Below are 12,694 nucleotides of genomic sequence, written 5' to 3' on the forward strand. Positions count from 1 at the left end.
TATTCATATCACCATATTATCACAAATTACAGTTACCCATATGAAAGAATGACCCTGACTAGAGAAGGGAGATGCTGGAGGTTAGGAAACCATTAGTATGATAATCCACATATAAATTGAAGGGCCTAACACATTTCATAGGTAAAGTCTAATAATAATAATATAACGTGTAGTGCATTATGGTTTGCAAAGCACTTTATAACTTAACTCATTTTATCCTCTCAACAATCCTAGGAGATAAGTGCTATTATGATTCCCATGTTACAGATAAAGAAATTGAGGCAGTCAGAGGTTAAGTGACTTGCTCAGGTTTGCCCAGCTAGTAAGTATCTGGGGCTGGATTTCAGCTCAGGTCTTCCTGAGTACAAGCCATGTTCTTTTCACTGTGCTACTTGTATGTCTATGATTGTAAGATTTATCATTTGAGTGGAATGACAATGATATTGACAGATAAAAAAGCTCGGAAATGAATCTAATTTGGAGGGAAATATAGAGATTTTAGATACTCTTGAATTCATATGGTCTATAGTATCTAAAGCTGGAAGGGGCACCAGAGGTCACTCAACTCTCTTCTCAGAGATGAGGAAGCCAAGTCAAAGTGGAAAGCAGCAGAGCTGAGACTGAATTCAGGTCCCTTGAATTCAAATCTATAGTTATTCTGACTGCACCATATTGCCTCAGAGGAATTAAGAAATGGTGGCAAGACACAAGTCAAAAAGTGTAGCATTGAGACCATCAGGCATGCCTGATCAGTGAGCACAATTGTCCCAAGAGTTTTCTAGCACAGTTTGACACTCTGGGACTAGGATGAGCCACCTGATCCTTGGAACTACTCCCATTCCCCTCTGAGAGCTGTGTCCCAGACTCTTAAAGCTGTTCTGCCTGCCCAAAACTAGGTCTTAAAGTGATGGAAGGAGATAAGACTCTTGACCTGGGACAAATACAGTATAGTTAAAGATATAATTGTTTTGTTCAGTCTTGTCCAACTCTTTGTGATTTTGTGGACCATACTGTCCATGGGGTCTTCTTGGCAAAGATTCTCGAGTGGTTTGTCATTTTCTTGTTTGATGGAAACAAAGATTACCCAGGGTTACACAGCTAGTTGAGTGTCTGAGGCTGGATTTAAACCTAGCTCTTCCTGATGCCAGACCCAGCATTTTATCCACTGAGCCACCTAGTTGCCCTCTGAAAGATATATATGCATATACATAAAGTTTGAAGAATAGGGAGAATTTTTCAATGACCTTTATTTAGTATTTGTTTGTCTTTCTTCTATCACCAAGTAATTTCTAGACCCAAGTGTAAACTGGTGTCTCTCCTAGAAGAAAAGATAAAAAGATTTGAAGATCTCTCTCCTCCATTATTCACAGAAAAGGATCTGAAGAGGTGGAAGGTAACTGTGTTAGAAAATTAGAGAATGGAAAAATGATACAGAAGAGAAAGGGAAGAAGGAACACTGAACATTGGAAGCTAAGCTGGAGATAAAGAAAAAGATTTAGGCACAAATGGTGCTGCCAGAAGGAATATAGAATCATTGCTAAAGATCACAAAGTCTAGGACAGAGAACTGAAGAATTTATGGGCACAGGTAGTGTTTTGATCACTTCTACATAATTAAGAAAGGGAGACTTGGAATTTGAACAACTGATTAAGAAGTTGGTGTCTGAGAATAGGATTTGAATTTCCAGGCCACAGCTTAAAATGATCAGATTTTGACTAGGGAGGAAGTGTGCATAGAAGGACTACAATTATATCTGGTTGGAGTTTTTCGATCTAATCAAAGGAACTTTAAACTGAAAAAAAAAGGAAAAAGAAAACTAGTTATGTATATCCACCAAGCTAGATGCTCCAGAGTAGCTATACTATAAGAATAGTAGAGATAGACCTAAGAGTTCATAGAAATAAAATACAAAAGAGAAAATAACTGAGCCCTTGGTCTAATAGTCTAAGATGCCATTACATAAATGTACAAAATTTGAGTGAAAAAAAAAAAGATAAAACTAGAGATCTCAACATGAGGTAACAAATTTGACCTCATATAATAGACTTATAGGATATGTCTCTGGGAGGGGATGCCCAGGTAGCATTAGGATTTTAAAAAGATGGATGCTTTGGGAAAAAAAATCAGAAACTGGAAGAGAAGCCTAGTGGAAAGCATTTGAGTGAAGAATAATGAAGGCAGAGATAGAAATGTTATTGTCAGTGGAGTCATATTGGAGCAGAGAAGAAAAGATGAGTTCTAGAAACATTGCAAGAGGCATTTTATTATTGTGATGGGGGGAGGTGGGGTAGTTCAGGGAACCAGAAAATTGCTCATGTGGGTTTTTTTTTTTTCCCTGCCAAAAGAAGAGGAAATAATATCCTGCCTTGTCTTAATGATTATTTCCATACTTGAAAGTTGCAGTAACCAATCAGGGGAACTGCTGTTCTGGACATGATTCTCATCAGCAAGGAGGAATTGGTTGTTGGAGTAGATGTTAGGAAAAGTTCATGGGGAAATTGATTATAGCATCATAACATTTGTGACAGAAAGTGGAGCATGTTTCCTGTCTTGGAGACTGGATTCCAAAAGGCTTCTGAAGAAGGCACAGCAGGGGGGGGGGGGGGGTACTATGGACTGAAAATCCCTAGAGCAAGCCAGACCAGGAGGAAGGAAAGGCTCTCTCAATAATGAAATTCTGAAGACAAAACCGATTCCATAGTGTTGAAAGAGAGCAGGGTTGTGTGAGTGCTTAGAGAACACATCAACTAAATAATGAGAAAGAAGAAAGCAAGGGCAGGGAACAGGATAGTTTTGTTTTTTTAACAACCCCTGGGAGCAAGAAAAAAAAGCATTTAGGAACATTGCACCCAGTGGGATGGATGATGACAATGGCTATTGGTGAGAAGGGTGAATTATTAAATTCATATGTTGATTTTCTCCAAGGAGAATAATCTTTGGACTTTGAAGGATGGGGGAGAAATGATTAGCAGGAAGTAAAAATCTAAATCAAGTGAGTTGGTCAGACAGCATTTAGCTATCCTCATTGTGATCCTAGGTTCAGAGAAACTACTACTTAAGGTAGGAAAATGAAGGGAACAAACATTTATTAAGTGCCTGCTTCATGCTAGGCATTATGCTAGGTGTTTTACAAATATCTTATTTAATCCTCACAACAATTCTTAAGGTAGCCGCGATTATAATTCTTGTATTACAGCTGAGAAAATTGAGGCAGATGGGCTGAATGACTTGCCCAGGGCTGCACAGCTAGTGAGTGCCTGAGGCTCAATTTGAACTCGGGTCTTCATGATGTCAGGTCTTCCTCCTCAGTACCTGATTTATGAATGCCCTACTTGGTTTCCAAAAGAGGACTGAAGAGAGAGGTGGAGAACTTGAACTGAAAAATGCTGAGAGTAGAGGGACTATATACAAAGATTCATGCTCCATTGCCAGTGGTAATAGAGTGATGAAGAAGTTTGGGAACTGAAGGAGTTCCCAAACTAGCAGCTTTAATAACTTAAGCGTGTGACAATGGGATGGCACTGGCAGAACACGAGATATTCTTGGTCCAAATCTTCTGAACCCAAAGAAGTTCTTGGATAATTCTGAATGTCTAGAACAAAAAGGAAGTGGTTATAAGAAGTGTCTATCAAGGGACACAACCATGATGTGGAAAAGTAAGCTAAAATGTTTTCTTTTACTGAGTTATATGTAATATGCAAGTTCAAGAAAGGGATCAACTCATTAGAGGTTATGGAGGAGGTAAGACTCACCAGATGGGTGAATTGCCAATTTATCGTCTTGAATGTGTTCTTTTTATGGAAGGCCTCAACCCTGTGGCTCCCAGCCTGACCTAGAAATTGTGTTATCTAGGAACCCTAATTCTGGTTCCAAAAGTTTTGATCTAAGAACTCTTTTCTTTTCCAAAAATTCCTTCATCATTCCACCACTCCTCCTCCTCCAAGTTTCTGCAGTCACCATTCTGACCTAGGAACTCAGTGTCTTGTCCCTGTCTCTAACGCTGTATCTGGGATATAGAGATAGTTCAGAGGTGTGCAAACTTCCTTTCCTTCTCAGGCTAGCTGATAGCATAAACAAATGGGTCTGGAAGTGGTTGAAGATCTAAAGATACTAAGTGAATAATAATAGTACAGTGCCAACTTTGAGTATCTTTGTTGAGTATCCTTGACCCTGTGCTTTGCAACTTGATTATCAGTTACTTTGAATAGAAGCATAAATCACTCATTAGCAAAATTTGCAGAAATACAAGGCTGGAAAGGTCACCTAATATTTTGAATGGCAAGCTAGAACACTGGACTAAGTCTAAAACAAGAGGAGATTTAATATGAATAAGTGTAAAGTAAGGAAAATCTTGTTAGTCCAAAATGAAGAGAATTGAATCGCTTCATGTTGTACTTACATTCTCAATCTACATCTTTCAAATCCGATTCTCCCCATCAGTCTCTGGCTTTCCTTTTAAAGGCCAAGTCCGAAGCTCAAACTATAACTAGCTATGACCCTATCTATCATCCTTATAATATATTGTTAAAGGGGCAAGGGGAGCACATAGTTCCAGGTGGTATTTTATCAAAGAACTAAACTACTTTTAATAGGGATGGATTAACACCTTGCAGGAATTTAAAAGGTCTTAACAGGTTCCATTTAGTCATTATTAAAAGGGATGATTCATGAGATCTAAGTAGATAAAGCATAAAGTAAATGTAGTAACTTCTGGGGTTATGAATAAAAGCCAGCAAGGCAGTCCGTGTCCTTGAGAAGTTTATATTCTAACACAGGAGAAGACCACTTAAACGCCATCTGCAAAAAGGAAGGTTTATGTTAAGGTTGTAAAAGTTGTGAAGTAGTGTCTGGGAGGAAGCCTAGATTTAGGCAAGAAATGGTAAAACTTTAGATCTTAGTGTCACAAAGGCAGAGTTACTGATGAGAATAAGGGAGAGAAGAAATGATGAGTAAATATGCTGAAATACAGCAAATAGCTCAGTTTGAAAATGATATCCAAGATATGATATCTAGGACTAGAAAGGAAAGTAGTGATTCACTAAAAGCCATGTCAGCCTATCCCCATATCCTTTTTTAGACAGTATTATTTGACTAGATCAAGGAAATGCTGCAGAGTATAGATTTTTAGCAAAGCATTTCATGAATTCTTTAATTCTATTTTAAGATGAGAGGATGTGGGTTAGATGATATAGCATCAGTAGGTGAATTTGGAACTAGGTGAATGACAAGTCCCAAAAAAGTATCAATTAATTATTCAATGATCACTTGGAAGACTTGGGTTTAAGTCAGCCTACCTCTGAAACATGTCAACTATGTGACTGGAGGCAAGTCACTTAATCTCTCAGGGATGTGGTCTGCAGAAAATCCTTCTATCAGAGTATTTAGAGCTAGTTACACCAATAAAATCACAGATCCAGTCTCTATCACTATGTATGTGATAGATCTCTAGTGCAATGCCTTTTTAGGGTTTTTCCACATGGAAGAGGGATTAGATTTATTGTAGATTAGATATTGATTTCTGAGAGTAATGAGTGGAAGGCATAGGGAGGGGAATTTAAATTTTATGTAAAGAAAAACTTCCTAATAATATTCAGACATAAAATGGGCTGCCCTGGTTAGTAGTGCATTGGGCAACTCTCACTAGAGGTCTCCAAGTCAAAGTAAGATGACTACCTACTTGTTAAAATATGTTTTAGAGAGAATTCTTTGCTCAGATACAGGTTGAACTAGATAATCTCTAAAGTATCTTCTGACCCTGAAATATTCTGTTTTATGTGATTCACAAAAATGCAATACAGAAGTGAAAAGTTCCTTCAAAGAACAAGAAAGTGACTGGACCAGGAAAGGAAGAAATAAGCAGAGAAGACCAAGAGAGCCCAGAATGGGATCAGATCCCTTTGGATCTGTATGATGCTATATAGATATATAATTGTATAATTGGGAGCCATGGCTGACTGGAAGATGGGAGGAGCAAAGGACCTATGGTTGTCACTTCCTGTGGTGGAAGCAGTCCTGCTTTTAGAAGGAAGTAATAGCCAAGATTATCTGGCAGGTTTTTTCTATCCTAGTCCACGAGTATACCCTGAGGGGAGAGGGAAAGCTTCTGGGTTCTGAGTTGCTAGTCTATTTCCCACTGGTATTAGGCACTTGGAATTCTGTCAGTACAAAAGGCCTGCTGTGACTTTAGGCAAGTCACTCAACCCCATTGCCTTAAATATATAAAATTTTAAAAATATATAGAGGGCCTACCTATCAAGGGTAGGCAAACAGAAGTGTTTGCTTAAAACATTTGGTGTCCTTCAGAATACTGCATTTAGTCCTTAATGCAATTAATAAACAAGATTTTCCTTAGGCTTCTATTGTGTTCCCAGCCTTGTCCTAGTGCTATGGGTAATATAAAGAAATTTACGACATTTTCTATGTCCCTAGGAATTCTGAAATCCCTTTTTTACATGATAGTCTTCAAATGAAGTTTTCTTTATTTAGTTCCTTCAAATGTTTGTTATATAGTCCCCAGAATACTACACCAACCTGACAGCTTCCTTATGGTTTGGTTTTGTCATTAATCCCTTAAAAATATAATGCTCAGAAATTACCCGTTATATTCCAGTCATGGTCCTAATCTATAATCTAGCTGGGAAGATAAGAGATATTCATTAAATATCAATGAACATTGCAAGTATTAAAAATTGCTAGATTTTGTGTTTTAGACACTAAGTTCTACAGCAGGTCAGATAAAGGAAACATCCATGAGGGCTGGAATAGTCTTCCCACTCCCAGCTCCAGATACCTCCTTTTATTCTCAAGGTTAGGTCATTTGACAGTTGGCTTCTACCTTTCAGAACTTATTATCCACATCCTATTTTATCTACTTGTTTTACATTTTCATAAGACATAAAACCTGGAGATAACATACAATTTCTACTAACAGAATTTTGAGGTATTGTAGGACAGTATATATTGTATTCTCAGTACTATACTTAAACTATGTATATTCAGAGACATATAAAACATAATCTTGCAGCCTAATAGAGCTAAAACAAATATGAAACAAGGTAGCTAACAATCCATTATGGTACATAACTCTTATAGAAAGGAATTCTGAAAAGGAAGTTGGTGTGACCTGGTTGGCCATAGCAAGCTTCTCAGAGGCAGGACTTAAACCAGGAAGTGAACAGGTAGGATTTTAGACATGTTAAAGACAGCGAAGTGAGCATTCTAGGGCAGTTGAGAATAAAATGAGTGAAAGGGTAGATAGAGGTGAGCACACATTTTAGAGTATAAGAAATTTGGACTAAATCCTGTAGACAGTAGGGAGCCATTGAAAGTTTCTGAGCAGGGAATTGTAATGATCTGTCTAGTATTTTAGGATAAATAGGATAACTGCTTAAAGTCTAGCTATAGAGCAGTTTGAGCATAGTTTATGAGGCATAAAGCTGGTTCTTTGCTGTAAAATTAGCTATTTTAGATGCTGGAAAAATATTTATAAATGAAAGAATTAATTTTTATTCATGTATTAATAAGTATTAAGTGCTTACCATACATTGTGCCAGGTACTGTGCTAAGCACTGGTTTTGTGCAGAAAAACAGCTCATCAGCTTCAAGAAGAAATTGAATTGGGATTCCTGTCATCTCTCATGAGATTTCTAGTCCCTTCAAGAACTTGCTTTTAGTCTTCCCTCTGAATTTGAGCCCTTTTGGCCATAGTATGGCATTGATTTTATACTGTTTTGTAATCACTGGCCATCTTGGAAAATAAGATAATTAGGTAGTTCCCAAAGATTCTTTTTCCTGAAATTGCCTCCTATCCCCTCTTCTCAAGATCCCCCTGGCTACAATCTCTAAAATTAAGTTCTCATCTCTTCACCTATTTCTCTGTTCTATTCAATTTGTCTAAAAAAGTATATATTTAATAGGAGATTGTTGGAAATGTTCATTTTCTTTTTTACCTCAATGCAAATGTAGCACCCTCTTTAAGATCCTCTAGTGGTGGATTGGGTCTCCCAGAGGGCAATTGCTACTCCTAGGTTCCAAGGAATAGTCTGTGAATCTGTACTTCTACTACAATAATAGTTCATTAGCCCCCATCAATGTGCATCTCAATAATAGCAATTCAGTAGGCACATTTGGTTGTAAGCAAAAAGCATTTAGTAAGATAGTAAAAATAATATATAGAAATATTCTCCACCCCCACCCTTAAAACCCAGGACTTTCTCTCTCACAAAAATAGCATTTATGGGAAGAATGAGCTCAAATTTAGCATATAATGGTAATTAGGCACACATGTAGGGATCACATGTGGCCAAAGAACATAACATCTACAAGACTCTTCCTCTATGGAATTGTCATGAATCCTACCCAGCCCACCTCAGGTTTATCATGGGGTTGATCAGATGGGTTCCCATGCCTCACTGCTCTTCACAGCTGAACTTGTGGTTGTCAGTTAACTCTTTCTTGTCCATATCTTCTCCGCTTCAAGACATGCTTCTCAAAGCTGCTTCTGTCCACAATTGACTTCCTCTCCTTATATATGTCTGTCCATGGAATATGTCTTTGCTTCTTCAACTGTGTCTCAAACTCTTGAATTGACTTTCCACCTGCTGGATGGGGGTGTCTCTAAGGGAGTTCCTCTCATCACTAGATATCTGCCCCCAATGGGGCAGTGGATTAGGGAGATATCACCTCACCCCCTCCCTGCACAGTTCCTTCTCAGGGACCTTCCACAACTGCTAACTATTGCTTAAAATTCCTCTAATTGATGGGAAATAATTTAAGGAGCCCTTGAGTTTATAACTTCAATATTGCTTTCTTCTGAGTCAATAATAAAAATATTTATACTTGATAAAATAACAACAAAAGTTAAGATCACCTTACCTACATCAACTGAGATGGAAGGGTAACTAAATCTCTCCTTTACACAAGTAAGAACTTTCTGATTAGTACTGTTGAAAAATGGACTGCCCTATGACATAGGGTGTTCTTCATTGCTAAAAAATATTTAATCAATTGTCAAAAATGTTATTCTTACACATGAGAGAGGTTAAACTAGATGAGCTCTAAGGTCCCTTAAACTCAATCCTAAAACTCCAGACTGAGTATGGAAAACCAATGTTAATGTCTGTCCCCTTTGGAATGAGGAAAGAAAGGAAAACTAGTTTTGGAGAGATTATGAGTTCAGTTTTAAACATGCTGAGTTTGAGATGAAGATAGAATATCTAAGTAGAAATATTTGAAGATAGTTGGAAAGAGAAAAGTCAGTCTAGAGCTATATATGTGAAAATCACCCTCACAGAAAGAAAAGTTAAAGCCTTGGACATCAGGTGGGAATGAGAGGAACACTGGATAGAAGAACAGAAGAAAACTGATAATTGATTTTGTGGTAAATTTGCATTGAGGGGGAAAGAAGAGGCCAAAAAAGCAAGGAAAAAAAAACAGTTGGAGTAGGAAGGAATTAGTATAATGAAAGCCAAGAAAGGAAAGAATTTCAAGAAGTTATCACCATTAATCCCCCCCCCCAATCTTTCTTTCTCTAGGGTCCAATAATACTCCCATTTCCCACTAGAGTTCATTTTCTGTCCTCATCACCATTTTTTCTCCTCTAATCTCATTTTGCTATTTCTTTCATTCCTTTCCCCTCTCTCTAAAGGGGGCAGTACTGAAAATCGACCCATCCTTCGGTACAGCAAGGAACAGCGACCAACCACCTTGCCCATCCAGCCTTTTGTGTTTCAGCACCATTTCCCTAAACAACTGCCCAAGGCCAGGGCTCTTCATAGCCTCTCACAACTCTACAGCCTCTCCAGCAACAACCGTTCACAGCCACCTGTCCTGCTAGCCTCCACTGCATTGGCCCCCTCAGCACAGCCTCCTGCTCCTGCTCCAGCTCCTCGAACAGTGGATGGAGCTGCCTCCCTCCCTGAAGAGAGCACCAGAAAGGCTGCACCTGACCCAGACACCTCTCGTCCATCCCCTCTGGGAAGCTATTCTCCCATCCGAAGTTCAGGCCCCTTTGGGCCCAGCACCGACTCTTCCTCTGCCTCCTGTTCTCCCCCTGAGCACACTGTGGATGGCCCCCCACCACGAAGCCATTCCTGCCCTTCAGCAACCAACCTGCTCTCTGTTCGGCAGACCCTGATGCCTGGCCCCGCCCACCAGCTGGAGGCCCTGGAGAGGCTACCACCAGAGCCCAGTCCACTGCTCTCTGAGTATCGGCTCCATGGGGCAGGCAACCTGTCCCACCTGGGTCCCACTGGACCTAGCTTGAGCCGAGCTGAGAGCCTAGCCTGGGGAGGTGGTGAGGGCAACATTGCATCCCGGCTTAGTAATGGTACTAAGCATCTCTCTCCAGCCTCCCCCAGAAATACCCATACCCATTTAGAAACACCCAAAAAAATACCTTACGGGTACAATTCCCACTCTTCCTATGAAATGGGGAATCACTCTTTGCCATTCACTTGGGTGGTCCCTTCAGAAAGATTTTCCTAGAAGCCAACTTCCCTTTGGACAAAGATTAAAGAGAGTTTGGGGCCTTCTCCCAACCTTAGGAATGCCTCCTCCTACCCTAGCACTCCATGGGGTCAGTGGGATAAGCAATTCAGTGGGTGGAAAATGCTGGTAACCTGTAGTTAACTTTTCTTCTGTCTTCCTTGTTCTACCATACAGCCAATCACCTATCCCCTCAAGCTCTCAAGTGGCGAGAATATAGGCGGAAGAACCCACTGGGGCCACCAGGTCTTGGGGGAAGCCTAGACCGTAGGCCACAAGATACTCGACTGTCCCGGAGAAATCCCATTTTTGAGTTTCCTGGACCCCTCAGTGCTGCAGGCCAACTGCATTGCCGCCTCAATGGTACATGCATCAATATGATGAGAGAAGTGTATGGATATTTGCAGCTGAGAAAAAGAAAGCTGGATATGAAGCCAGCAAGCCAGTCTCAGGAGCACAAATTACAAATGACGCATTCTCTAAGGGATGAACCACAGGGATAAAACAAGAAAGTCTGGGGGATTGTGTGAGGTCAGGGTCAGGGGGAAATCAGTAGTTTATAAGGGCTAGGATTGGTTGATTGTCTCTCCCACCCTCCTTCCAGGTCAAGCAGTAAAGCAATTGCCATTGAATCATACTGACTTCTCAGACCCCTTCTCCTTGACTGAGAAGCCACCAGCTGAGTTCTGTCTTTCCCCAGATGGCAACACAGAAGCTGTCTCCATTGACCTGCTTCAGAAGAAAGGTGGGAACGTACCCCCACCCCCTTTATCTCCTCAAGCCAGAAGCATTTTTGTCAAATGCCACATCCTACCCTGATCCTAGACTGAAGAGATTCTTGTCTCCACAAACCCCCAGATGATTTTTGTGCCCCTGGAGTAGGGAGAGTGAGCCAAAAAAAGCTGTTTACCATTGTATGAATCTGTATGTAAATAGTAAAGCCTTCTTCCTCAGGGCAGAATTACTAGCAACATCAGAACTTGTGGGACCTTTCCCACCCTGGTCCTTATGCTCCTTCCCTGTTTATCACTAGCCTTGGACAATACTGGCACCAGAGGTACACTGTTATGGGGGTCTCCATCAGCATTGTCACTTTATCTGTTTCTTCTTCAGGACTAGTGAAAGATGTTAACACTGCTGTGGACCTCATTGTGGCACATTTTGGCACAAGCAGGGACCCTGGGGTTAAGGTATGGAAAAAAGCAATAAGGACAATTATGTCCTGATCTTTATGACTGGGGAGAGGGAATATATAATACATCTGCTCCTTGCTGGTTGCCCTGTATTCATCTTCATGTTTGTTCCTAGAATGTATAAGGGAAGGAACAAAGGTTTGGGTCTCTGGAAGGAGAGAAACTTTAAGAGAGATAATGAAAGGAGACTAAGGAAGAAACCAGGATATAAGCTGAAAATCACCTGTCTTCCTCCACTCTTTCCTGCTATTCCTTCCTCAGGCCAAACTGGGAAACAGCTCGGTAAGCCCTAACGTAGGCCACCTAGTGCTGAAGTACCTGTGCCCAGCTGTTCAGGCTGTGCTGGGCGATGGACTCAAGGCCTTCGTGCTGGACGTCATCATTGGACAGCGCAAAAATATGCCCTGGAGTGTGGTTGAAGCTTCCACACAACTTGGTATGGGTGGGCAAGGGGGAAACTGAGGGGTGGGGGAGGGAGGAAAAGGGAGGGGAAGTGAAAGATTACCAGAAATAGTTTTCCTGAGAGTTCAGTACCTTTGAGACCAGATGCCTCCTTTCTCTGGATTCTCTTCAGGTCCATCCACTAAGGTTCTCCATGGCCTGTACAACAAAGTCAGCCAGTTCCCAGAGCTCACCAGTAATACTATGCGCTTCAATGCCTTCATTCTTGGCCTTCTCAAGTGAGTACATCTACCTGAGTTTGTGAATCCAGCTCACCCTACCCCTAAAACCCCATTGCTCCTAAATAAAAAGCATAGAATTCCTGAGCATCACACAAGGTACTAATTCCACAATTTAGTCCCATACCCATTGCCAGGGTTGTAGCCTCTCTGGCACACTAGTCCTTTTCCCCTCATTCACATGTATCTTCCCTAACAAACATTAAGTAGAAATTTCAGTTTATAATACCACAAACCAGTTTGAATATTACATTTGAAAAGAACATTAAGGTTATATCCTCAATCCATTTTTATCTGGAGAAAGTTAGCACTTTTGAACCTAGACTGCAAAATTCT

The 12,694-nt window shown here is 40.4% G+C and overlaps 1 protein-coding gene across 19 annotated transcripts in view; it reads left to right on the forward strand.

Annotated features, from left to right (window-relative positions):
* RUSC2 (RUN and SH3 domain containing 2) overlaps nucleotides 1-12,694 on the forward strand; it is a 113,177-nt gene that overhangs the window by 84,683 nt on the left and 15,800 nt on the right. For 18 of the 19 annotated variants that reach the window (XM_074196174.1, XM_074196156.1, XM_074196166.1 and 15 more), the window contains 6 exons: nucleotides 9,647-10,327; nucleotides 10,663-10,848; nucleotides 11,090-11,230; nucleotides 11,599-11,675; nucleotides 11,940-12,114; nucleotides 12,253-12,358. In XM_074196174.1, the coding sequence (XP_074052275.1) occupies nucleotides 9,647-10,327; nucleotides 10,663-10,848; nucleotides 11,090-11,230; nucleotides 11,599-11,675; nucleotides 11,940-12,114; nucleotides 12,253-12,358 (1,366 nt within the window). The remainder of the gene's footprint in view (nucleotides 1-9,646; nucleotides 10,328-10,662; nucleotides 10,849-11,089; nucleotides 11,231-11,598; nucleotides 11,676-11,939; nucleotides 12,115-12,252; nucleotides 12,359-12,694) is intronic. The other variant, XM_074196173.1, reaches the window with a different exon arrangement.

Source organism: Macrotis lagotis, chromosome 8 (genome assembly GCF_037893015.1).
Source record: "Macrotis lagotis isolate mMagLag1 chromosome 8, bilby.v1.9.chrom.fasta, whole genome shotgun sequence".
NCBI classification, from domain to species: domain Eukaryota; kingdom Metazoa; phylum Chordata; class Mammalia; order Peramelemorphia; family Peramelidae; genus Macrotis; species Macrotis lagotis.